The following is a 23293-nucleotide window of genomic DNA, read 5'->3' on the forward strand; positions in this document are numbered from 1 at the left end:
GGTCATTTGACTCCAATCAAATCACGAAAATTCGTAAGTGGTGCTAATTGTGTGCACAGAAACAATAAAAAAAAAAAAAAAGCGGATCCATGGTACTGAATTTTGAAGCAAAAATTTCACGGAAAAAAAAAAACGTTTTAAAAGTCAAACATTTTGAATTTCAAACATTTTTTTAGGGAAAATGTAAAAATTTGTTATTGTTTTCTGGAAAACAAACTATAACTCAAGTCATACGTTTTGAAGTCTGAATTTCTTTTTCCCAGCTGCTCTAAGTTGAACTGAATTTTTTTCAAAGGCCAATCAGAACTTCAAACCAACTTTTTTCAAAATTTTAATTATTAGGATTTTTAACCATGACTTTCATAATGACAATGGTTTGAATTTTAAATGAAACATCTTCGGAAAATTTATGAGTTTAGAGTCAATTTATTAGAATTTTGAACCAACATTTTGGGGGAAAAAAGATCTTAAAAATTCAAACAACTTCTCATGTAAAACATGTTTTCTTTCAAACAAAATATACCTCGAAGGTTTTACATTTTGAATTCTGAAACTTTTTTTCCTGGAGAAATAGGCCACAAAAAAAGATTTGAATTTCAAACCAACATTTTCTGGAAGAAATGCCTCAAAAGTCAAACAACGTTCACTTCAACATTTTCAACGTGGGAAATTTTTTAACCATTTTCAGGGAAAAATATATCTAAAAAAAATCAAACTATTTGAATTTTAACGCTAATTTTGCTGAGAATTTCAAACAAACAACAATTTGAATTTTCAACCAACACTCTAAAAATATTCCTCAGAGAACAATCCTCAATTTGATTTCTGGAAATCAAACGTAATCCTATGTGGCATCTACAGGCAACTAACAAATGTTTTTTGGGGATACATAAATTACTCAGTACTTATTTGTGGCATGGAACAGCCTCAATCTCTTCGCTAGTGGGGATTCAGCATAGTTGAATTGAAAAAAAGTTATATTTTCTAAATATTTGAACTTGCTTCACTGTACAGCAAATTGTAGTACAATTACATGTACGCAACGGTTGGCCCATTTCTCCACTCCACTGCCACCGTGGCCTTGCCAACTGCAGGCATCTGAGCTGGAGTAGAAGGAATACGGAACGACAGAAGCCCGCAGAGAAAGACATGAGGAGGGGGGGAAATTGAAGGAGGATTTAATGGACTGAAGAAGAGAAGGTGGAGGCTGACCTGGGGCAGGATCTCTCTGGCTAGGCCGATCGCTTCCGCGTACGCCGCCTCTCCTGTCTGGTTCTGCTGCACCACTCTGTTGACCAGGCCCATCTCGACGGCCGCTTGCCCTCCTATGCGCCGTCCTGTCGGGGGGGGGGGGGTACAGACATGTATCTATGCACATGTAATTGGCTATGGAAATCCCAATTCAATTATTTTTCAAAATACTTCAGCTCTACTCTATATTGTCTTTGATATTTTGCGGGTTCATAAACTACCTGTGAAGATGAGCTCCTTTGCCAGTGCCATTCCCACAGTGCGAGGCAGCCGCTGACTGCCCCCTGTACCACAAAAACAAAACAAAACCAAAAAAAACTCAAAGTCAAGGCTTTCTTTGCCCCTGGAAAACATTTCGGAGCGTGACGTCTTACCGGCCCCCGGGAGCAGCCCCCGCGTCGTCTCAATAAGGCCCATCTGTGCAGAAGACGCTGGGAAAAAGCACAAGAGGACGAGTGAAGGTCGTAGATGATGAACGTCATTAAGGCCAAAGCAGCATTCTGCTGTATGTGTGTAGAGACCACCTGGGCTGCTCGCCTGCAAATTATAGGAATGACACATGGAGACAGACAACTGTTCATTCCTAACATGTTTTCTAACGAAAGAAATTCAAATTAAATGAAACTTCACATCCAGAATATTTGGGGAAAATATTTCTTGAAAGGTCAAACAATTTGTATTTTAAACGGGACCTCATGGAAGCGAAATGCTTCAAATTAATTTGTCAAAATTTGAGCCCTAAAAATGTCACTCACCAGCAGTGCGGAGATCGCAGGCCAAGGCGAGCTCCAGTCCACCTCCCAAAGCCACACCATCGATGGCTGCTATGGTGGGCACAGGCAGCAAGGCTGAATAACACAGAAGAAGATAAGTTACGTTTTTAACAGTCAAAATGGAAAAAAATGCACATTTATTTTCCCTCTCTTACCGATCTGTGTCATGAGGGATCGCAGGCCGTGAACAAACAGATCCGACTCCTGGTTGCTCATAGCAGCTCTTTCTTTCAGGTCTGCGCCTAGGAAAATATCCCTCAAAATGTCAAACTATTTTGAACTCAAATCATTAAAAGTTAAACCATTACAATGCTAACAACAAATGCAGGCAAGACTTGCCTCCCCCCAAAAAAATAAAAATAAAAATAAAAATCGGAGGAAAGAAATTCACCTCTGGGATCACACAATTTTAATTTCAAACTAACACTTTCTGTTAAATAAACATTTTAGTCAATGGCAAGTATATATTAATCACTATGCCATGACGAATGCAATTTGAATTACAATGCAATAATGTCAAAAGCCAAAGAACTTCAATTTTAAAATGAAAAAAGTTAAACCAATTGTTTCAAAAAAAGCAATTTGAGTCGTTTCACTTTATTTTCGCTTCACTATACAGTGCTCACCTGCACAGAAAACACCAGGAACTAAACTCCTGAAGACAAGGACGCGCACTGTCGAGTCACTGGACACCATGGACACCAGCTCCTTCATCTGCTCACACAAATGCTTTACTCAAGTTGTCACATATGTGCATGTGCATGTGCATGTCAGATGTGTTTGCAAGCGTGCGCACCTGTGACACGAACACATGGCCCAAAGCATTCCGGGCACTATGTCTGCACATGACCAACTCCACGATACCTGAAAACCAAAATCAATACATTTTGTCACACGTACAAAGCATCATGAAATTGGAGTTATTCTAGTACAAAACTTCAATGTAGACAAATTTGAGTCAACTTGGTTCAGATTTATTACTGTAGTTAGATTAGTTTAGATTTAAATTAGCCCTAAAAGAGGATTAGGGCCAGTAAAGAAATAAAATGGAGGCAGGATTCTGACTTTAAAGTGGGAATTCTGACTTAAAAGTCAGAATATAGCTAGCTAGCTAGCTAGAAAGTCAGAATTCTCACAATTCTCACTTTTAAGTCAATCCTTCCAACCTTTATTATTTCTGCACTGACCCTAATCCTTTTCCGTAGTTTCTCGTTAGGACAAGAAATATATGTACATATTTTGTCCATCTCGTTTCCTCATGCTTCATTAGGAGTCCTTTTTTTTTGGAAAGCTTTTTCGAAGCATCCAAACAAACTCTACCCAGCTCATTAAAATACAACCCTCAGAGGCATTATTATCAATAATAAAACACTTTACGTCTCAAAATGAATTTGAAGCGTGTTAATAATTGACTTGTGTTGCTCTGAGTCTCACCTTCGTCCTTCCCGGGCAATCTCTTGAGTTCTACCTCCAGGTCGCCACTTCCGGCCTCGGTGTGCTGCCCCTTGCCGCCCCGAGTGCCGCCGAAGACGGCTGCGGCCGCTAGCAGTCGGGCCCCCAGGGAACCGGAAAGCGACGACGACAAACCACGAAGGAGTAGCGACGACATGCTCGCTATTGTGGAGGGTCACGCACTTCCGCGAAGATGCAGGAAGTTTGCTTTGAGTTTCTTCCTAGTTGACAAGACGGAGGAGGCGCTTTAATATAGAGAGAAATTCTGCTAATCATCAGCCTCCGTGACGGTCACGTGGTTTCTTTAAAGACAGAACTCCTATTTGTACTTCTTTGACGTGATTTGTAATTGAGCTAGCATTTCCAGTGTTCCTTGAAGGCATCTTGACGGCTCTATGATTAGCGACGAGCTGATGCGCATGGTGTTCAAGTGCCATTTTTTTGGCTCGGACATTCGACAATTACATTTTTTTATTGCGAGAAGTGCCCAGCGATTTCTCCCCATATTCATATTTCATTAAAATGATGTATCACACGAAATGCTCAATATGCTTTTTTTGCTTGTTTTTTTCTGGCTAGGGCTTTACTAGGTTTAGTCATGGCCTGCAGATTTATACAGTTTTTTTTCAACAATGTTGAAAATTTAGTATTTGCTTATTTTTCAGGAAGAATATTTTAAGTTTTATTATTAAAATACATTTTGGCACGTTTCCTATTTTGTCCTTTATGTCCATTATACATCATTAAAATAATGATAATGGTGATAATACAGAAATTGCCCAAGTCTTGACAAGAACTGAGGAAAGGCGCACGCACACACACGCACTCACACACACAAACGGTAAGGTTTTCCACCAAGCTGCCATGACTACTTTGACCATGCATTATTGAGTAGGTCTTTACAGCTTATGCAATTACAGCCAGACAGTGATATGAATGAGCAGACGTTTGTGTGTGTGCGTGTGCGTGTAGGTGTGCGTGTGTCCAGACGTGAGGTGTAATATCAAGACGTAAAAGAATAGGACCAACACTCGCGTTTGTCTGCGGCTTCTGTTGCAGTCGACCGAAACGCTACCCGACGCATTGCTAAGATTCTCCTTGCAGAGGTGCAACAGGTCGCCTCCTTTGCCCTTCTCGTGTGTGTGTGTGTGCACAAAACAAGACGGAAAATTGGAGGCATAGGCAATGCTCACCGCGGGATTTGCCGGATAGTGTGCGAGACACAACGTGAGCCTGATGGACAGTGAGTGACACCGATTCTCTGCGGTCAAGGACACGGACGTAGACGTCAGTCTTTTTACCTGCGCGGTGAACAGCGATGGCTTTTAATAACGACCTGCAGCCCAAACGCTAGAGGACAAAGTCGTTTTATGTCGCATACTTCACTGAGCTCATCGGTCCAAAGAGTTCCTGCCCAAATATCTACTCAGAACAATAAGAAGTGTAAAGATTCACTATCCTTTTTCGAGCACAACCACCACGGGCCCTCCACTAAATCCAAACTTTGTTGATCTGATGCAAGACTCTTAATACAAATCTAACGCTCCTAAAAAATTGCTGTGGACCGAGTATTGACAAGACTTAAGAGAAGTAGAAGGACTCACAAAGTCACAATCCTTTCTGAGAACAAATGTCCCAAGCCTAGCACTAGATCCAGACATTGCCCCCGGGCTGTAGTTTGCCCACGCCTGGATTAGAACAAGAAGTGACAAAGATTTATCACCTTCAACGTAAAGCCAGCGAGAAGACCTTACTGTCATCAACTCGTGATCTGATTGGATATGGTCGAATAGTGCGTGCTATTGGTATTGTGAAATCTGCCTGGCAACACGAGCTAGCTGAATTCTGATTGGCTAAAAACTTTCACCTAAAAATTCAACACGAGGACATAATATGACATCAACGTGAAGAATATGATTTTGATTTCTTCATTATGTTAGGCCAGCAGAGAAAGCCTTGCAGGCCTTGACCGCCCGCCACTGCTTGACCCAAGTCTCTCAAGATAAGTCTTCAACAGCTCGAAAATGATGCCGCCCGAGCACTGACTAGAAATAGTAGAAAAGATAACGTCTCAGGTAGGAACATCACTCCACGTATTATTTGATGAAAACCGAAATCCGTGGTTTCGCCTCCAGTACAGTATGTGGTCACGTAAACCATCCTGACGGGCGTCCGGCATGGCGGCCGAAGCGAGACCACATGAGTCAGACGGAGTGATCTCGTTCCTGCCTGTGTCTGCCAAGGAGCGAGACGACGCAGCGAAGCGCCGCCGGCGCGCACATTGTGTTTGACCTTTGTGTCGGACATCATGTCACGTTTAGCCCATCTCGTTTGTTCAGCCGAAGCGCGGCAAGGACAGGCTGGTGACAGCGAGATCGAAATGATTTCTCGGTTCATGTTTTGCTTCAGCTGTATTGTTTTCCAAAACAACGGAAAAATGATTATTGAGACGAATTGCAATTTGGAGGCTCGGGCAGATAACGACGAGATAATTGAAGGAAAGAAGTCGTCTGTCAAGTTATGGGCTTGATGCACGGAGACAGCTCAAGCTGTTAAAAGCAAGTCTTCAACCAGTCCGAAAATGCTGCCGCTTGACAAGAACAACGAGAAGCTGACATTTTCACAATCCTATTTTGGGGTCCCAATCATCACATCTCCCACTCAATCCATACTTTGTTTGACATCTCTAAAGACGAGTACTGACCAGAAATAAGAAAGGATTAGGAAAAGGGTCAGAGAATGCCAGGCGTCGCATTACTTTTGTCCACACAGATAAGGTCAATTCAGTTAACTCCTGAATTGGATAATGTGGCAACTTTGGAATGAGTAAGCAACCACACACACACACACGCGCACACACACACACGAATGCATGCACGAGCACGCACCAGCGGCTATAAACCGAATCACTGTAACTGAGGGATGATCGTGCCCTTTGCTTCAACGACATTACCTGTAAAGTGATGGAGCCTAACAACCTAAAGGAAAGAGTTACAGCCAAAGGGGGGTGGATGGGTTGGCCGGTGCGCATTTAAAAAATAAAGAATAAATGAAAAAAAAAAAAAAAGACAAAGCAAAATGTCAGAAGGTATGAATGAGTCTTCACTTCACAAAAATCAAGAAACAAGCATTATTGGGGACTTTCTTCAATTAAGAAAAAAATAACAATAATAATAATATTTATTCTTAAGGATAAAGTACATTTTTTTTAATTAATTGCAAAAAAAATCCATAATTAATTGCGATAAATCGCAATTTGTTCTCCTACTATTTTTTTGTGAAGCTTTTAACAGGTATTTACTTGAAAATATCTTGGAAAAGTGGGGAAAAATATTGTTAAAAAAAATTAAAATACAATTGAAAAATCCATTGAAGCCATTAAAAAGATGATTACTGGTTATTTGTCCGCGCCGGTCTTGCTTTCTCAGCATTCTTTTTTTTTTGCCTCGAGGGGTCCCACAGAGGTGGCCACCCGCTCCCTCACAAGTGTCATTTGCGCTAATGAAGCCACCTAATGCTGACGAATGGCTGCGGCCGTTACATAATTATCAGGGCGGGGAAATGCACGCCGCACATTTTCATTTTCATGGACTCTTTCACACACAAAGTGAATTTAATGTCACTGTAAATCAGGTGTGGGCAAACTACGGCCCGGGGGCCACATGCGGCCCGTTAAACGTTTTAATCCGGCCCGCCAAACTTGAAAAAAATGAAACGATTAAACCTTGTTAATGTTTTATTTTCTCCAAATGGTGTGTATGATTCATTCCAATGGCACATTTAACATGACACATTTACATTGTTACTATTTGAAATTGAAATCATTCAGCTCATTCAATTCACCCTGGGAATGATTTTTAACGTGTTAAAGATTCTCAACAGACCAAATATTCAACAAAAATTTTCATTTGTTCTCAATTAAACTCTCAACAAAATAGTTGTTCACATTTTAAAATTCAAAATGTTCAGATCATTCAATTATCTCGAAAATTATTTTCAACACGGCAAAATTTCTGAGCCCCACAAAAAAAACAATTTACATTATACAGCTTTCAAACTCATTCCACATTTCAATATTCTTCCCTTCAGTATTTCATCCTTCACTTGCAATTTCTGCAGACATGGCAAATGTTTAGTCATTATATAATAATAATAAAAAATGAAAAAGAAAATAGATTAACTTCTCTTTTAAAAACATTTAAACATTGCAAGCATTTTTTTTTGTTACCAAAAAATGTCATAATATTTGGACAAACATTTTTTTACTGGCTTCCGATTTCAAAAGTAGCTTTTCATAACCTTGTTGTCTCCGTAATATGAGGAGTTCCGACATTTATTTAGGTTCACAGTCAAACCTTAAGATCAACGTGGCCCACGACAAAAATGAGTTTGACACCCATGAACTACAAGCATAATATTTATTTGAAGAAGCAATCAACATTCAACTGAGTCCAATGTTCCGCTGACTCCCGCAATTAAAAATGTAAAATTAATGAATAAACCGGCGGCTACAGTTGGACGTGAATATGCATAATGAAGTCAACACGCCGCCAGGAGGGGGACAGAAGGAGGGTGTAATTAGCCAGTGGAGCATATGAGACGAGGTCTGTTCTATCTGTGTTTGTTATTCAGACGGGCGCCGCTGCTGATGCTGCTTTGGGGCCCAGCGATGATTGAGACAGAGAAATTAAAGGGAAAATCACACACAGTCATGCAAATACAAAATCAAATAGACTTCAGCCAGGGGAAGAGAAATTCAATTATTAAAAGACGAATTTGTCTTCCACGTTGGTGATTCAATTGTAAATACGATTGAGCAGAAATGTAAACTAAGAATGATCATTGTCGTTGTAGTGGTTTACTTTCCGAAAGTGCAGCTGTCAAAGTTCTGACAAAAATTGAAGAAAAAGTCTTTGAAGATAACGCTCCTAATGGTCCAAAATGCTGTCGTCAAGTGAAAATTTTCGCAACCCTTCATGGAGAACAAGCAGCGTGGGAACGCCACTAAAATTTGGACCTCAACCTCAAAGTCTCTAAATGATCCAAAATACTGCTGCTCGAGTTTTAACTAGAACAATCCTTTTCGGAGAACAAACAACGGTTTTCTCAACAAAATTTGGTCCAAAGCACTGCTGCCAGAGTATTAACAAGAAATAGGAGAATAGGCCACAATGGGTTCTAAAATTTGACAGCGGGGCCGGACCAGGAGCAGATGGATGGAGTGTTTTGGTCACCTCACCTCATCAGAGAAAATAAAATACATTGAATTTTAAATGAAAGTGAACAAAAGCATTACAACAATGTCTTTGACCCACCAAAGAATTTAGAAAATAAAACATTAACAAAGTTTATTTATTTAAAATTTTTCAAGTTCGGCGGGCCGGATTAAAACATTTAACGGGCCACGTGTGGCCCCCGGGCCGTAGTTTGCCCACACCTGGGCTACATTCACAATTTTAGGTTTGTCGGCGTGTGAGCATTTGTGCGCGAGTAGTGGTCGACAGCAGCTACTTGTATGTGTTCTTACTTTGAATTTGTATGTTAGATTTTTTTTTTGTCCTGTTCAATATGCGACTCGCCTTGCCCACATGCTGGGTCATTACAGTACCTTCATTACTTCACGAGTGTGTGTGAAAGAGAGAGAGAGAGAGAGAGAGAGAGAGAGAGAGATAGAGAGAGAGAGAGAGAGAGAGAGAGTCGTCTTTCATTTAAGTTAAGATGGTCTTGTGCACGCCTGAACACCTGATTACGTCAGCCCCCCAATTATTCCTTCACACACACACACACACACACGTACGCACACACATTAGTGGTCACATGCGTAGGCGCTCAGTGAGGCAGCTCCGCGCTCAGGAGCATCAGTAGTGCACTGAGCCAAGCAGCGGGAAGGACGCCTCACGCAGTTTCCGTCCTCTACCGGAGAGAAGTGCAGCTCAGCGGGAGGAAAAAGACAGCTCATCCCGGATCAGAGGAGTATGCACGGGTCATCCCTTCGGCTCAGGAACCGGCGCCCCCGTCATGCACTCAGCCGGTGACAACTAACTCGCCAGCATGAGTCACCATGGGGGTGGGGGGCAAAGTCCGCTAAGATCGCCCACCGGAGTGTTGCCCGTCTGGGACTGACTAACTAAGAGAGGCTGGATCCCGAGAGGTTGGATCCCGAGAGCCTGGCCAGGATGATTGGGGGCGGCGTCCCCGCTCTGTGACGCTCCGGGCTCGGGCCCCCGTCATGCGTGTCCCCCGCCAGTCCGGCGTCCACTCCCTGCGGCTCCTGTCCCTCTTGGTCTTCGTGATGGGGGCTGCCCCCTCGCCAGCTCTAACGGCCGGCTGCCCCGACAGGTGCGTGTTGGGTTGGGGAAAAGAAATTGGGGTAAAATTACCATGAGAAGTTAAGGGAGGAATTTGGGAAATGATCCAAATGGGAAATTGGGAGTTATGGGATTAACAAGTAAAAATTATCATACTTGAGTGTGTCAATTTTTGTCCCCACAATCCTGTGGCGGCATATTTGAAGCTTACTCAAACTACATAAAAAAAAAAACCTCATTAAATAATGCCTTGCAACAGAAAGCAAAAAAAAAAAAAAAAAAAAAAATCAAAGAAACAATGCAGGCTGAACGAAGGCTGGACAATTAATCGAATTCAAATCAACGTCATAATTTAGCCGAATGCAATTAGCAAACAACAACAGAAAAAAACAGCCTCGGCTTCATTTCTGTTGGACAGTCCTCGTATCCAACTTAAAAAAATTCCGGGACCTCTTCAACCTTAGGTGCGTGTGCGACGACCAGCTGGTGGTCCAGTGCGCCGGCCGGGAGCTGACCCAATTTCCCGCGGATCTTCCCCTGGCCACCCGGCAGCTCATCATCTCCAACAACCGCATCGGGGACCTCCCGGCGCTGCAGCTCAACTACCTGTCCGACTTGGTCTACCTGGACTGCAGCAACAACTCCCTCACGGAGATCTCAGAGTCCACCTTCGGGAACCTACGCAAGCTGGCCTATCTGGACCTGTCCTTCAATGCTCTGCTGCAGATCGATGAGCGGACTTTCGGGCCTCTGGCGTCCCTGGTCATGCTACGGATGACGGACAACCCGGCTCTCGGGGAGATCCACGCCGACGCCTTCGCAGAGAACGCCGCCCTGCAGGTTCTGGACGTGAGCCGGAATAACCTGAGCGCCTACAACGTCAGCGGTCTGATCGGATTGCCGGCCCTTCGATCTCTGGGACTCAGCGGGAACCCGTGGCGGTGCGACTGCGACACAGAAGACCTCTGCCTCTGGGTGCAGATCGAGAGCTTCAAGTTCCAAGGTGAGGCTGGATGAAGGAACTGTTCAAGTCTTATAGTTGTGACCCTGGGAACATACTTTTTTTTTTTTTTTACTGTACTACAATAAAGTGTAATTGCACATCTACTCCAGTAGTTGGCAGTGGCGCTCACCTTGCCTATTATGCACGGCGAGTATTAACTCTACGGTGTAGGTTTGTTTTGCAACGAAATTGAGATTATTTAGAGTTGCAGCGGAAATTGGGTGGTGCTGGGGGGGCGCTAAATGTTTTCTTCTTGCTGGGGGGGGGAGGGCGTAACAGAAAATAATTAAATAATTGAGAAACACTGTTTATGCATACAATAAGAAATACCAAAAAAACCAATGTACAATCTTTTTGAGTCAGTATTATTTTTGTGCTATTTTATTTTTAATCTTTTAAAAAAATGTGATGTTTCTCGGTTTTTAACCATTAAAATATAAGGCAAGCCAATAAAAAACACATAGCGGACCACAAATGGCCCCCCGGGCTGTACTTTGGACACCACTAGGCTAGATAGAATTCTAGGATCAGTATGATTCTATCTAAAGTGTCAGTCTTCGAGGCAAATTTTCAAATTCACGTATCGTCACCTGACACACAGGACAGCACGCAGAAAAATCCCTCATAGAAGACCATAAAGCCGGCGCGTTTGGGGCTATTATCGCTAAAAGTACTCCAAAGACACTCCAAGGTCTCCATATTGCTTGTTGTCACGTCAGCTCATTAAGATGCGGCGATTGCGGCTGCAGTTTAATCTCAGATAGCGGCACAAAGTTATCCCAACGTGTGTACTACATGAAGACCGCACGAGAAGCCCACGGGACATTGTTGACGGGAAAAGTCATTTTCAATACGACTTATGTGTGTGAAGCCAGTAAGTGCTTAAGGCAGGGTTTCTCAAACTTTTTGGCTCAAGGGAACTCCCTCACAGGGGAGAACATTTTCCAAGGACCCATTTATGAGTCTAACGGAAATTAAATTAATTGTGCACAGTAATCCCTCGCTTTTCATAAGGGGATAGGGAAAGAGCCTTGCTGCAGATAGTTGTAATTGACGACTGTCCTAAAAGGGTTTATATAATTGCCTGGAGATGCCACAAGATGGCGCCAAAGCAAGACTTTTTAATTAGACAGCGTTTTGGGTTGTCAAATAGAAGCTGCGACAATTACTTCAACATAGTTACTTGAAGTGTTTTCAAGGGGTGGGAAATTTCAGCCATTTAGGGTTTAGTTTAAACTATTGCAAAAAAATCATTTTAAGTCTTTGAAAATTCCTGCAGTTTTGCTGTCCTCATCACTCGGCATCAATAGGTTCCAAAAAAAAATGGGTAAGTAAATTCACATTCATGGGACATTGTTGCGCATCCTGAAGTTATAACAAATGACTACTTTTTAGAGAAAAAAAATTAAAAAAAATTGGCTTTTTTTTTCCCCAGGAAAAATTTAATCGTAACATGGGAAAAATTTTTATTTTTCGGGATACAAAATCAGAAGTTTAATATGATGATATTGAAACTTAAAGTTTAACAGGGGAGGAGCGACAATTGTCACAAATGAAATTAAAAAATACAGCTTTATTTTGGTGGTATTCTAAAATTTATTCTTGAAAATACATCTTTATTAAAAAAAAATCCTCCTAAAAACTTTATTCCTACAATCTCATATCCATGTTTCTTAAAAACAACTACACTTTATTCATGAAGTGCTGATACAAAATCTAAGCAAATAATGTCATGGAGCCCCAAACTACAGCTCATAGAACCCAATTTGGGAACCATTGTCAACAATGTTCTTTTGTTGTCCTATGTCACTTCTTGCACACTTCCTCTTTCTATTCACGTGTTGAAATAATGTTGCCGGACAAATAATGTGCTCCCGTTGACCAGAGTTGCATTTAAAGACACTCCGCTTAAGTGTGTGTAAGTCAAGGGAATCACTTTTTCAGGATTAAGAAGAGCAGGGGAGCGCTGTTATTTTTATTTTTTTATAATAATTGCTTTGCTTTATATAGCAACTTTGTAGGTGCCCAAGGACGCTTAACAAGAACTAATGGTGTAATTAAATGTGGAGTATGTTATGAGCGCCTGATATACGCTCGTAGCTGACGGTGAACAGAAAGCGTGATGTAGAGGGCAGCGCAAGAAAGCAGGGTGGTTAACGTTGGAGGCTAATGTTTAAGATAATGTTGACGCTAACTTTGGAATTTTGGAAATGAATGTTGGACTTTGTCTTCCTGATCTGTCATTTTGGAAATGTAGTGTTGAAAGATAACTTCACAAGCCAAGAATGAAGATAACATTGGAAGCGAATGTTCGAGTTAACACTGGAAGCTAACGTTAGCGGCAATGTCGCAAACATCAGAAGCTTGAGACAATGTTGGAAACTAAGATTGGAAAATAGTATTCCTTAGGTCCAATGTCAGCGGTAACGTTGGACTCTTAACTTGAGAAGCTACGAATGGAAGCAAAGTAGGAAGCAGACTTTAAACGCTAATGCTGATGCAAACAATTTAAGCTAACATTCTAGCTAGTGATGTAGCTACCATTGGAAGATAAAATTGGCTTTTCTTAGCAGTTATGTGTCAGTTAATGATGAAAGTTAACGTTGGAAGCCAACAGTGGAGGTAGAGTTGGAAACTAACTTTAGAAGCTAACGTTAAGATACCATTGGGAGCTCAGCTAACCGAAATACCATTGGAAGAGAACTTCAGATTCTAACACTGGAATCTGAAAAAAATAAATTGGAGGCGTGAAAGAAGCTAATCAGATGAAAATGTTGGTCTTAGCGCTAACATTACTGGTTGTGTTGGAAGTTAAAAGCTAACACTGAAACTAACATTGGAAGCTGTCATTGGGCTTCGTTAGCCGCAACATGAGAAATAACATTGGAGTCAGACTTTCGGAGACTAATGTCGAAGCTAACATTGAATGCTAATGGTCGAGCTACTGTTGAAGCTTAGATTGGAAACTAATGTAAGCGCTAAAGTTGGAAGCTAACTTTGGAGCCCAATGCTGAAAGCTAACAATGTTAAGAAGCTAATGTTGAGTTTTATCAACAACTATATCCATTAGCATTTGTTGCCATCTCACAATAACTTATCAAGACACTTGCCATCACTACTATTTTTCTGCGCTTGTCTCAAGCCATGATCCTTTTAGCAACATGCTACCGGCTGTTAGCATCCGTTACTGTGTCGCAACAACTTCTATTTCCTGCTCTATGGTTTTTGTGACCTTTTCCCCTTTGACCTCACAGGCACCCTGTGAGGTTGTTGAAGAGCGTCCGCGATTCGCGTGAATATTCATTTGAGGGAAAAGCTTCCGTGTAGTGTCTCCACTCTATTTATTCCTCCTCGCCTGCAGCGTTGCACTCTCTCTTGCTGTCTCGCTAATTGTCAGTGAACGGTCGAATGGCCTGACGCGCTGATTCGGACAAGCGCTCTACATCCAGACGTGCAAAAAGTAAGTCACTATTCCAGAGATGTTATTTGTACTTCTGAGGGAAGAAGTGAAATTGCAAGGAAGTCAAGAGACGAGTCACGGTGGTGTGACAAAACAAAAGCAAGCGGGACAAAACAGGGTCGGGAAGAGGCCGCCACTCGAATTCATTAAAGACAATTGCATCATTCAATACAGGCGCAGCATACGGTACATTATTCATCACATTGGACGCATATCCAATTCAACTGGCCTACATGTGCTGCCTAGCCAAAATTTTACACATGTACAAGGGAGATGATTTTTTTTTCTTCTTCTTTTGAAGGTGGCACACACATATTTGTCATTTTTATGTTGTGGATTTCAGTTGATTAATTTACAATCTAACAGTTTTCTTTTTTTCTTTTAAAAACTCTCATGTATTGCTCACATATAAAATGTAATGTTAGTTTTTTTTTTCCTTTTCACTTTAAAAAAACAGGTCACTCCTGATATTACTATACATTTTTTTTTTCATTTAAACATAAATTTTTATTCCTCCCAAAAATAATTAATTGAAATCTAACTAAAAATTCTGGGCAGCAGTAAAGTTTTTTTTTCTTTCTTTCTTTTTTTTTTTGTTGACGTTCACATTTCTTTCTCAACTAAAATAAATAAATCAATTTTAAAAAAGCCATTCAAACGTAATATAATGGTCGTCCCACATCCCTCCCAATTCACAAGTAAAACTTCTAAATATTCTGGGATATTCTTTTTAACTGAATCTTTTAAGTTTTATTCTTGGGAAAAAAAATCTATTTAAATGTAACAAACTTTCCGGTCACGCACAGTACTGTTTATTTTGTTGCTTTTTTTTCTGTTTCCACGTTTTTTGTAAATAATATTATTTTTTTTTGCTTGTTTTTTTCAGAGGGCACCCCACACTCAACCCCAAAAAGTAAATTCAAAGAGATTTAAATCCAAATTTTGCATGGATGTTCAAGATGAACTGATTTATAAATAGATTTAAAAATGCTTTTATCCAAGACTTATTTTCCTTATTTTTAAAATATTAATTTATATATCTTCAATGACGCATCTTTGAGTGCCCAAAAAAGCGCAAAATAAAATGTATGCATTATTTTTATCGTCCTTCTTCATATAATTATTATTATCATTATTTGTCGAGTTTCTCAAACTTTGAAAAGCATCTAACCTGGAGCATAACACGTGGGTAGAAGAGGAGCATCTCACTATATTTCGCCAAGTAGTGAAGATCAAAACGGCTGGATGGTTGAAAAGGGGCTGAAGGCAGAATAAATGAAAAAAAAAAAAAAGGAAGCCATAAGAGCTTTTTTGCTGGGAGCCGACCATCACTGTGGCTCGGCACTTATCCTCTGCCAGAGGAAGAGGAGCCGTTATGGAGAAACTGAAAAAGGAGGACGACGGCGTTCTGACTAACGTTCAAGAATGAGAGCGAAGGCGTGAATGCGGAAAAGGTCAACTATTCTTAGGTGCCGCGATGATTGCGTTTAAGCTCCTTGATAGCATCAGCGCACATTACAAACCCTCCAGCTTTAGATAATCACTTGATTGTGTTTGGGGGAAGGGGGTGGGGGCGAAAAAAGTCTCAGAAGTCAAACGAAACTTGAAGTTCAAACCTGGAGTTTTCTTAACTTTTGTTAGCACTTCAGCCTTAGCGGACGTCTCCTGATTTTCCATTTCAACAAATTTCTTTTGCGCTTGTCCGAAATTAGGGTGTAGGGCAGGTGTGGCAAACTACGGCCCGGGGGCCACATGCGGCCCGTTAAACGTTTTAATCCGGCCCGCCGAACTTGAAAAAATTGAAATGAATAAATGTTTTATTTTCTAAATACTGTGGGTTTTCAAGGACATATTTTGTTGTCATGCTTTTGTTTACTTTAAAATTAAATGTATTTTTTTCTCCGATGAGGTGAGGTGATCAAAACACTCCATCCATCTGCTCCAGGTCCGGCCCCTCTGTCAAATTTTAGAACCCAATGTGGCCCGCCAATCAAAATGTTTGCGCCCCCCCCCTTGCTCTAAATACATCCAGCGTTTGAATACTTTTGCCTTTTCTGTTCAACAAAGACATAATTGGCTCCTGTTTCTTTGTAACTTTCTTTTTTGCAGTCCCCCCCCCCAATTATTATTATCCCCACTTCCCATCAGTCAGGCCAGGAAAAGCTGTCTCTGTCAGGGATGTCCTTGACATTTGCGCCACTTGTCAGCACTCTTATCTGTCACGCACTAAAGTCCACTCGAAAACGGCCAGCGCTACTTATTCGCCTTCCTTTGTAGCGGTAGATGGAGCGGATCAAGTTGGAATTAAAGTCTTGCAAATAAAGTGCGTGTCGACGTTGGGTGGTATTGATGTGGGCAGTGTTTGATAACCTTGGATCAAACTCATTACATACTCATTTGCATTTGTCCTGAAACCTGCAGAGAATTCCAATACAGTTGCACGACAAGACCTTCCGAGGCTGCTATTAAGTTTGTTGTCTCGCAGTGGTGTAATCACAATATAATGTTGCAGTCAAGAGGTCCCGGGTTCAAATCTCGTTCGACGAATGACTGTATTCAGAAATGTAATCGTCACGTCTTCACATGAGACTACAGGCAAATTGTAACAACAAAGAGTACAGCGGCGTCCCATGATGTAATTTCCATATACGACGGCCATGCATCAGCGTCATCGGACGCAGATGGAGGCTGACGGAGAATGTCCGGGTTGAAGCGGCGGTGTCAGGTGTGTCGGGGAGGAGGAAGTGCTCGGAACCTGTCGAGACCAAGAATCGTCCCGACTGTTCATCACTTCATCTGCAATGTTTGGACCCTTTGGCCTCCCTGGTGTCCGAGCGCACTTTAATGGACAGCGTGAGCCATTAGCCAAAGGGAAAGTGGCCAGACTCATTTCTCTGGTGGGGCGTTTTGTTTATATGGGGGGGGGGGGATAGCTTGTATTACGGAGAAAAACAGATCATGGACAGTAAACCTCTGCTACCTGTCATTCGAGCTGCCATTAAATCCGCCCTACCAGGCTCCGCCTCTTAAAGGCACTTCCATGCACACAGACGCAGTACATACTGTAATTTCAGTTTTTGTATTTGAATACATTTAAACTGTGTTTGAAAAGTATGTTTTAAAGTGCTTAACGTGTATTTAATCAGTTTAAAATTGTGGGAGGGGTACAAATATTTTGTGTCGTTATATAGCAGAATGTTTCCCTTGTGATGAACGAGGGATTCTCTGTATTTCAAATATTTTTTTTTCGAATCACATTCAATTCTTTGAATAATAAATAATAATAATTATAACAATTTTTTAAATGGAATTTCGAATTTGTGGAGGCCATTCGAAATAAAAATATATAATGAAATACAAACCTTAAGAAAATGTCACAATTAAATTACAAATGATAAAAATCCATGTTTACAGTATTAATTCATGTTAACGTATGTACTACGTATGAAATTGATGGCAATATTTGTGCGGCAGAATTCATTTTTGCCCCAAATAGAAAAATAAAACATGCTGTTTGAACGTCAATCCAGGCTGTAAGAAAATAAAAACGATTATAACAACTGACTTTTATTTTAGACAGTATATTAATTTGGCAATTTTCGCAACTTATTGCTAGGTAGAATTAATGATATGCCCAAAACAGACAATTTGAATAACACCTAAAAAAAAATCTAATACGTTGATATTCCATACATTAAATTCACATTTACATTCGCTTTGCATTAATTAGAAGACTAATTCCGCGAAGAATTGCTTGACCGAACTCCATAAAGCACAATCAATCCGTTTTGCCTCAGAGCGCCGAAAGTGAATCATTGACTATGTAGTCCATAAAAAAAACACAAATTGGACATTTGTCCCATGCTCATTCTCCGTCTAATTGTCTTTCCTCTCCTTCGTCCTCTCGCGTCATTTTTATTCGCAGAGTCAACTGAGCATGAAAGGGGGGGGTGGAGGGGGGGGGGTGAGTGATGATGAGGATGTCAATTAGCGTGTCGCTAATGAGAGATGAAGTCAGATGCTAAAAAGGAGGGGGGGAGGGGTCAGGGGGGGTTTGATGCTTCCTCGATTATTCTCTTGGGTCTGATTGCTCCATTGGAGGATGAAAGCGCCCTTGTGACTTTGTGACTTAATTCGCCATTTTAGGCAGAAATAGGATACAATGCCGTCAGGAAAAAAAACGTGTATTCATCCATTAATGATAAATTGGGTCCTCATTCAGTCCCAGCTGAGTAAAAAAAAAAAGACGTATTTAGCCGTCAATGGTATTGAATGAGTTAATATTCACCAGCTCGAGAAACTCATCAATGTTGATCACGCATCTTGTGATGTCACATGCAAATCTTCTACCACAACAATTCCTCCTTTCCTATTCTCTAATAACGCCTCCCTCCGCTGTCCCTCCACCCCAGACGAGGGCCAAACGGTGTGCCACAGCCCAACCGAGCTGGCGGGTCGGCGTCTGGCCGAGGTGGGCATGCAGCTGCGGGCGGACTGCCACCAGGGCCTGGGCTACTGGGACTACCTCTTCTTCGTGGCCATCGGCTTCGTCATCTTCTCGGCGGGCACGGTGTCGGCGTGGGTGATGGGCGTGCTCATGGTGCTGTACGAGCGCTACAGCAAACGCAAGAGCGAGGAAGTGGACAGCAACGACGAGGACGGCAGGGGGGGCGGCGGGGGCAAGCAGGGAAACGGGGACGTGAGCAAGCCCGGCGTGCAGGTCTGATGCCGCCGATGACTCTGAGACCAAAGACTCCATCCGTGGATTTTGGCTGTGTTCGGAATCACTCCCTAGCCAATGTATAGTGCCCTATATAGCGAGTTTGACATTTGGACTGTGTAGCAAGTATACAGTAAGTTATACCCTCATGTATCCCATAATGCATCAGGGAAATTAGTGAACAGCTATTGGGCACTAGAAAAAGGCCAAGCCACACCCTGCTGCGTATAGCAAAAAATCCAAGAGTGATTTTATGTTGGACTATAGTAGCCTCCAACATCCACAAGATGGTCCAATTTTGCAACACGGCTCCGTCCCAAACCCCCACAAATTACGATAATCTTCAAGTAAATGAGGCTCCTCTAAAAAGGTTTAGAATCGTCTAAAGATTCTACAATATGTCAGAAAAGCACTGCTTTTATATTAGACCAGACTTTGTCCTGAAATTAAAAACAGCAAATAGGTGAGTTTCATAGTGAATAATCGATAAGTTAGAAATTCAAAAATAAAATAAAATTATAATGCAAAAAAATGTGAATATGCAAGGCAACACTGTATAGTGATTAGGGAGCAAAAAAAAAAAAAAAAAGATTCCGAAAACAGCCTCTTATTGTTGACATATTCCTCAACACAAGGACAGAATGTGTGTGTTCATCAGTGTGTGTGTACGCGTGTGTAAGCCAAAAGTTGAACTGTATGCCTTTACCTCGGGAATAGGGAAAACCTTAAATATTGAGAGCAATAATCCCCTGCACAAACATAATTTAAATGGGAATTTAGTAGGATTTTGTACAAAAAATGTACACAAAAATACACCCCCAAAACACTTTCACTTCAAACTCATCCTACAAAATTACAAATGATTTGCATGTGGAAAAAAAAGCACAGTGCACAAGCGTGCAGTAACATGCCAATGTGGCAAAAGCTGTGGGTAACTCCCAATAACAACCCTGGCTAAACCAAGCTCCTCCTCTGACATGCAATGCTTGTCAGACATTTTTTGTACCATATCCCACTAAATTCTCATTAGAACACAGCGCTTTTTTTTGTCACTGGGCTGATGCTCTTGGCAACACTTGTGTGATGCTAAGAAGACATTTGAATGACACGCAAACACGCACACACACTTCCCAGTATGTCCAATAATTGACAATAACGCCCCAAAACAGATGAAAATCTGTTTGAGCAGTTCATTCAATATCCATCATGTCCATCTGAAGGTCCATGTACGAGAACGCTCTTTTCCCTTAAAACAAAATGGCGCACTAGTAGAATGACAGTCTTACTATTAATGTTTTTTTCCAGAAATAGTGCCACTTTTGGCCAACTAGTATGTAATTAAAACTTACTAGGAAACTAGTAGGCCCAACCTTCACACAGGCATGTGTCAGGCACTACTAGTACCTTCCTGTGTTGTACTAGTAGCACCAAAATGCCCACTAGTAGATTTGCCTCACTAGTTACATGCAAAGTAGTTGTACTACTCGTGTGACAGAGCATTCTAGTCCATGGCCCTTTTGATGGATATCGGAGCTTTATTTTTTGATATTCTTGATATCCAACTGAACTAGTTGACAGTGTGCTACTAGTACTATTGAAGTCATTATGGAATTGTACTATATAGTAGTACTGCAAGTAAGGTGTCAACTGGTGCACAGTTGTGCCTCACTAGTAACAGAATTCTACTAGTGCGGTATAAAAAGATAGTAGTACATGGATAATTTCATTCACAAGTTGGATATTGAATAAATGCTTCCAACAGCTTGGCATACTGCTGCACTAGTAACACTGCTAGGCCCAACTCTGATATCTAATGTGTTTTTATTTACAAATAGTACTAGTAGCCTGCTGGACCGTACTAGTAGCAGCAAAATGCCCACTCGTAGTTTTGCTTCCCTTGTCATGTGATTGTCCTATATGCCAAAGTAGTCCTACTAGCATGCAGAAATACCATACAGTAGTGGAAAAACATTACTTGTAAAATACGAGTGAGGACAAAGAGCGTACTAGTACACTGACCTGAAAATGGAATTCAAGGATTTGAAATAAATGCTCATACAGCTTTCCATAAACACACACACAAAACACATGCAACGTACCTCGAACCAAAAAAAAAAAACAAAACAAAAAAAACAACGGATGAATGTAAAACAAAAAAACGCGCAAGCTATCTTTAATGTCGTGTGTGTAGAGAAACGATGGGGTGTGTGTGTGTGTGTGTGTTTGACACGTGGCTATTTCCTGTATGCCAACCTGCACTGGTGGGGGAAGTGGATCAGGCTAACGCACGGAGACCATGTCAGAGTGATAGAGTGCGTCGCCGAGCTCAACAGGAATCTAAGTGACTGGCTCGGCCGACCTCGGCCGAGAGGCTAGCTTTCTGTGCGTGTGTATGCGCGTGTGTCCGGGCGTTTGCGTGTGTAAGTGGGGCAACAAGATCACACCACATCCCATTGAGCCGCCGAGACGACTGATTCACGACGAATCCCGTCACGGAGCGAGCTGACCCTTATTACCTCCACCAAGGCCGTTTGGTTGTCAGTGAGCAGGACGACACGGGAATGTCCTTAAACAATAACCGGGGAAATTATTGGCACGGCGCACTAAGGGCAAAAAAAAAAAAAAAGAATAAATTATGGCTGGAAGTTTTTTTTTTTACAGTTGGTTAGCATTAAAATCATTTGTCATTATTTAATGCTTGAGAAATAATTTTGAATATGAAAATAACATTTTATGAGGATGACAGGATTGCTTATAGATATGAGTCAATTGTGCAGTTGACTCCTGCTATTAAATAGAAAACAAATTATACATGCTGTGTTTTTTTTCAACCAGCTACGATCATCGGTAGTCCAAATGTGTCGCCACATGAGACGCACACATTTCCTGCATCTGTCACACGCGCACGCACACAAGATAAACGTCAAGGGCGCGGTTAAAGTCATAGCATCAACATTAACCACACACACACCTCCAGCCTTATTCTGAAACATTTTTATTTTTAACATGCGTATTCCTATACGAGGGGCCCTTGCATTTGGTTTGCTTTAATTACATAATATTTGATAGCCGTTTTTCTTTTTCCTTCAAAAGAAATGGGAAGCTCTATCCAAATGTTTTTTTTTTTTTAACATCTGGCCTATTTGTGGCACAAAAGCATTTCCAAATAATGTCTAGCATTTTATTAAAATTATAACCCCACCCCCTAAAAACACAACATGTGCAGCCTTTAAAACTTCATTTAACTTAATTTTGCTTTCCACAATTACATGGTCAGGTTTGGACTCCACAAGGTCCCCAAATGCAACACAACCAAACGGTCCCCACTTTGTGTGTGTGTGTGTGTGTGAGTGTGTGTACAAGTATTAATTTGAGTGGCATACGCCTGCCGATGTTGCTTTCTTTTGTCCTTTCTTTGAAGAGTTTCCTTTCATTTTGTACACCATGTATCATGAGCAATAAAGACTTTACGGATGAGCAGTGGAACAAACAATATTTTTCAATCCTTTCTTACAGACACCTGTCACAGCGCCATCTGCTGGATGGGGGTCCTAGGGCACTGCGCCACTTGCCACTCTCTCTCAGCATGGACTGTTAACTGATTCCCATCGCCATCTGTCCATTAAACGTGCCTTCACGTCAATACATGGGCGACAATGTAAAACTATTTTTTTTCTGTGGGTTTTCTCTCTTGTTGGATCGAAATGTTGACCCAACATGCTGGGTGAAATCCTCAACCCAATATGATGGGTATAAGTAACCACTGAGTAAGCTATTCCACCCAATTTTGTTCACTTCGGACGGAGCGGTTTTTAGTGGGTACAGCAATGACGTCAACTACGCGCATCACCGCTTAGCCTCTCTCAGGGGTGGGGAGGGAGAGAAGCGGCAGTAAAACAGACCAAAATCCAGATGTGAGGCAAGGTGAGAAACGAGTTGTTATACCTCTTTGAGTCAGCAAAAGACCGCCATGTGGTGATCATAAGGCTTTAGATGGGACATAAAGGTACTTGGAAGTCAGCAAGGTGATCACAGACATTTCTACAAACTCAAGATTGACTTTATTGTTGAATTTTACACGAGACGGGCACACGAGAGAGTCAACTATCCGTACGCAAGCCATTAAAAAGTCACTTTTTCCATCCATATTTTGTCCACGCTGCGAGACGAGAGGAGTGACACGGCATGCTACGTTGCCAAGTGAGGCGAGCTTCCCGTTTGACGCAGACGTCGACCTGCGTGGATGCCGGCTTCAGCCTCCATTAAGCCCGGACGGGCCGTCTCGTTTTACAATACGTGCGCTTGCGCTGAGCATGCTAGTCCAAG

At 41.6% G+C, this 23293-nt stretch overlaps 2 protein-coding genes across 7 annotated transcripts in view; one reads left to right on the forward strand and one right to left on the reverse strand.

Moving 5' to 3' along the window:
- The window catches only part of echdc2 (enoyl CoA hydratase domain containing 2), a 36854-nt gene that overhangs the window by 5327 nt on the left and 8234 nt on the right, over window positions 1–23293 (reverse strand). For 5 of the 6 annotated variants that reach the window (XR_015846269.1, XR_015846268.1, XR_015846267.1 and 2 more), the window contains exons 2-9: window positions 3459–3697; window positions 2821–2888; window positions 2651–2738; window positions 2180–2266; window positions 2007–2099; window positions 1626–1682; window positions 1473–1535; window positions 1213–1337 (exon numbers count right to left, since the gene is read on the reverse strand). Coding sequence is in view for 3 of the 6 variants with exons in the window: in XM_088312396.1 (XP_088168522.1) it covers window positions 1213–1337; window positions 1473–1535; window positions 1626–1682; window positions 2007–2099; window positions 2180–2266; window positions 2651–2738; window positions 2821–2888; window positions 3459–3633 (756 nt within the window). In the remaining 3 variants the exon portion in view is untranslated. Of the gene's footprint in view, window positions 1–536; window positions 1104–1212; window positions 1338–1472; window positions 1536–1625; window positions 1683–2006; window positions 2100–2179; window positions 2267–2650; window positions 2739–2820; window positions 2889–3458; window positions 3698–23293 lie in introns of those variants that run through there. The other variant, XM_088312398.1, reaches the window with a different exon arrangement.
- lrrc52 (leucine rich repeat containing 52) lies at window positions 9312–22454 on the forward strand. The gene is made up of 3 exons (XM_088312395.1): window positions 9312–9815; window positions 10249–10787; window positions 18660–22454. Exons 1-3 carry the CDS (start codon window positions 9706–9708, stop codon window positions 18971–18973), a joined length of 963 nt encoding a protein of 320 aa, XP_088168521.1. The 5' UTR covers window positions 9312–9705; the 3' UTR covers window positions 18974–22454.

Source organism: Idiotropiscis lumnitzeri, chromosome 13, assembly GCF_059441095.1.
Source record: "Idiotropiscis lumnitzeri isolate Australia: NSW breed Sydney's pygmy pipehorse chromosome 13, RoL_Ilum_1.0, whole genome shotgun sequence".
NCBI lineage: Eukaryota > Metazoa > Chordata > Actinopteri > Syngnathiformes > Syngnathidae > Idiotropiscis > Idiotropiscis lumnitzeri.

What these genes read in the sequence shown, in the direction of transcription:
- lrrc52 (XM_088312395.1), top strand. Translation starts at nt 9,706, where the DNA reads ATGCGTGTCCCCCGCCAGTCCGGCGTCCACTCCCTGCGGCTCCTGTCC. An exon ending in ACGGCCGGCTGCCCCGACAG is followed by an intron (nt 9,816 to 10,248) that starts GTGCGTGTTGGG and finishes CTTCAACCTTAG; the next exon opens with GTGCGTGTGCGACGACCAGC. An exon ending in CGAGAGCTTCAAGTTCCAAG is followed by an intron (nt 10,788 to 18,659) that starts GTGAGGCTGGAT and finishes CCTCCACCCCAG; the next exon opens with ACGAGGGCCAAACGGTGTGC.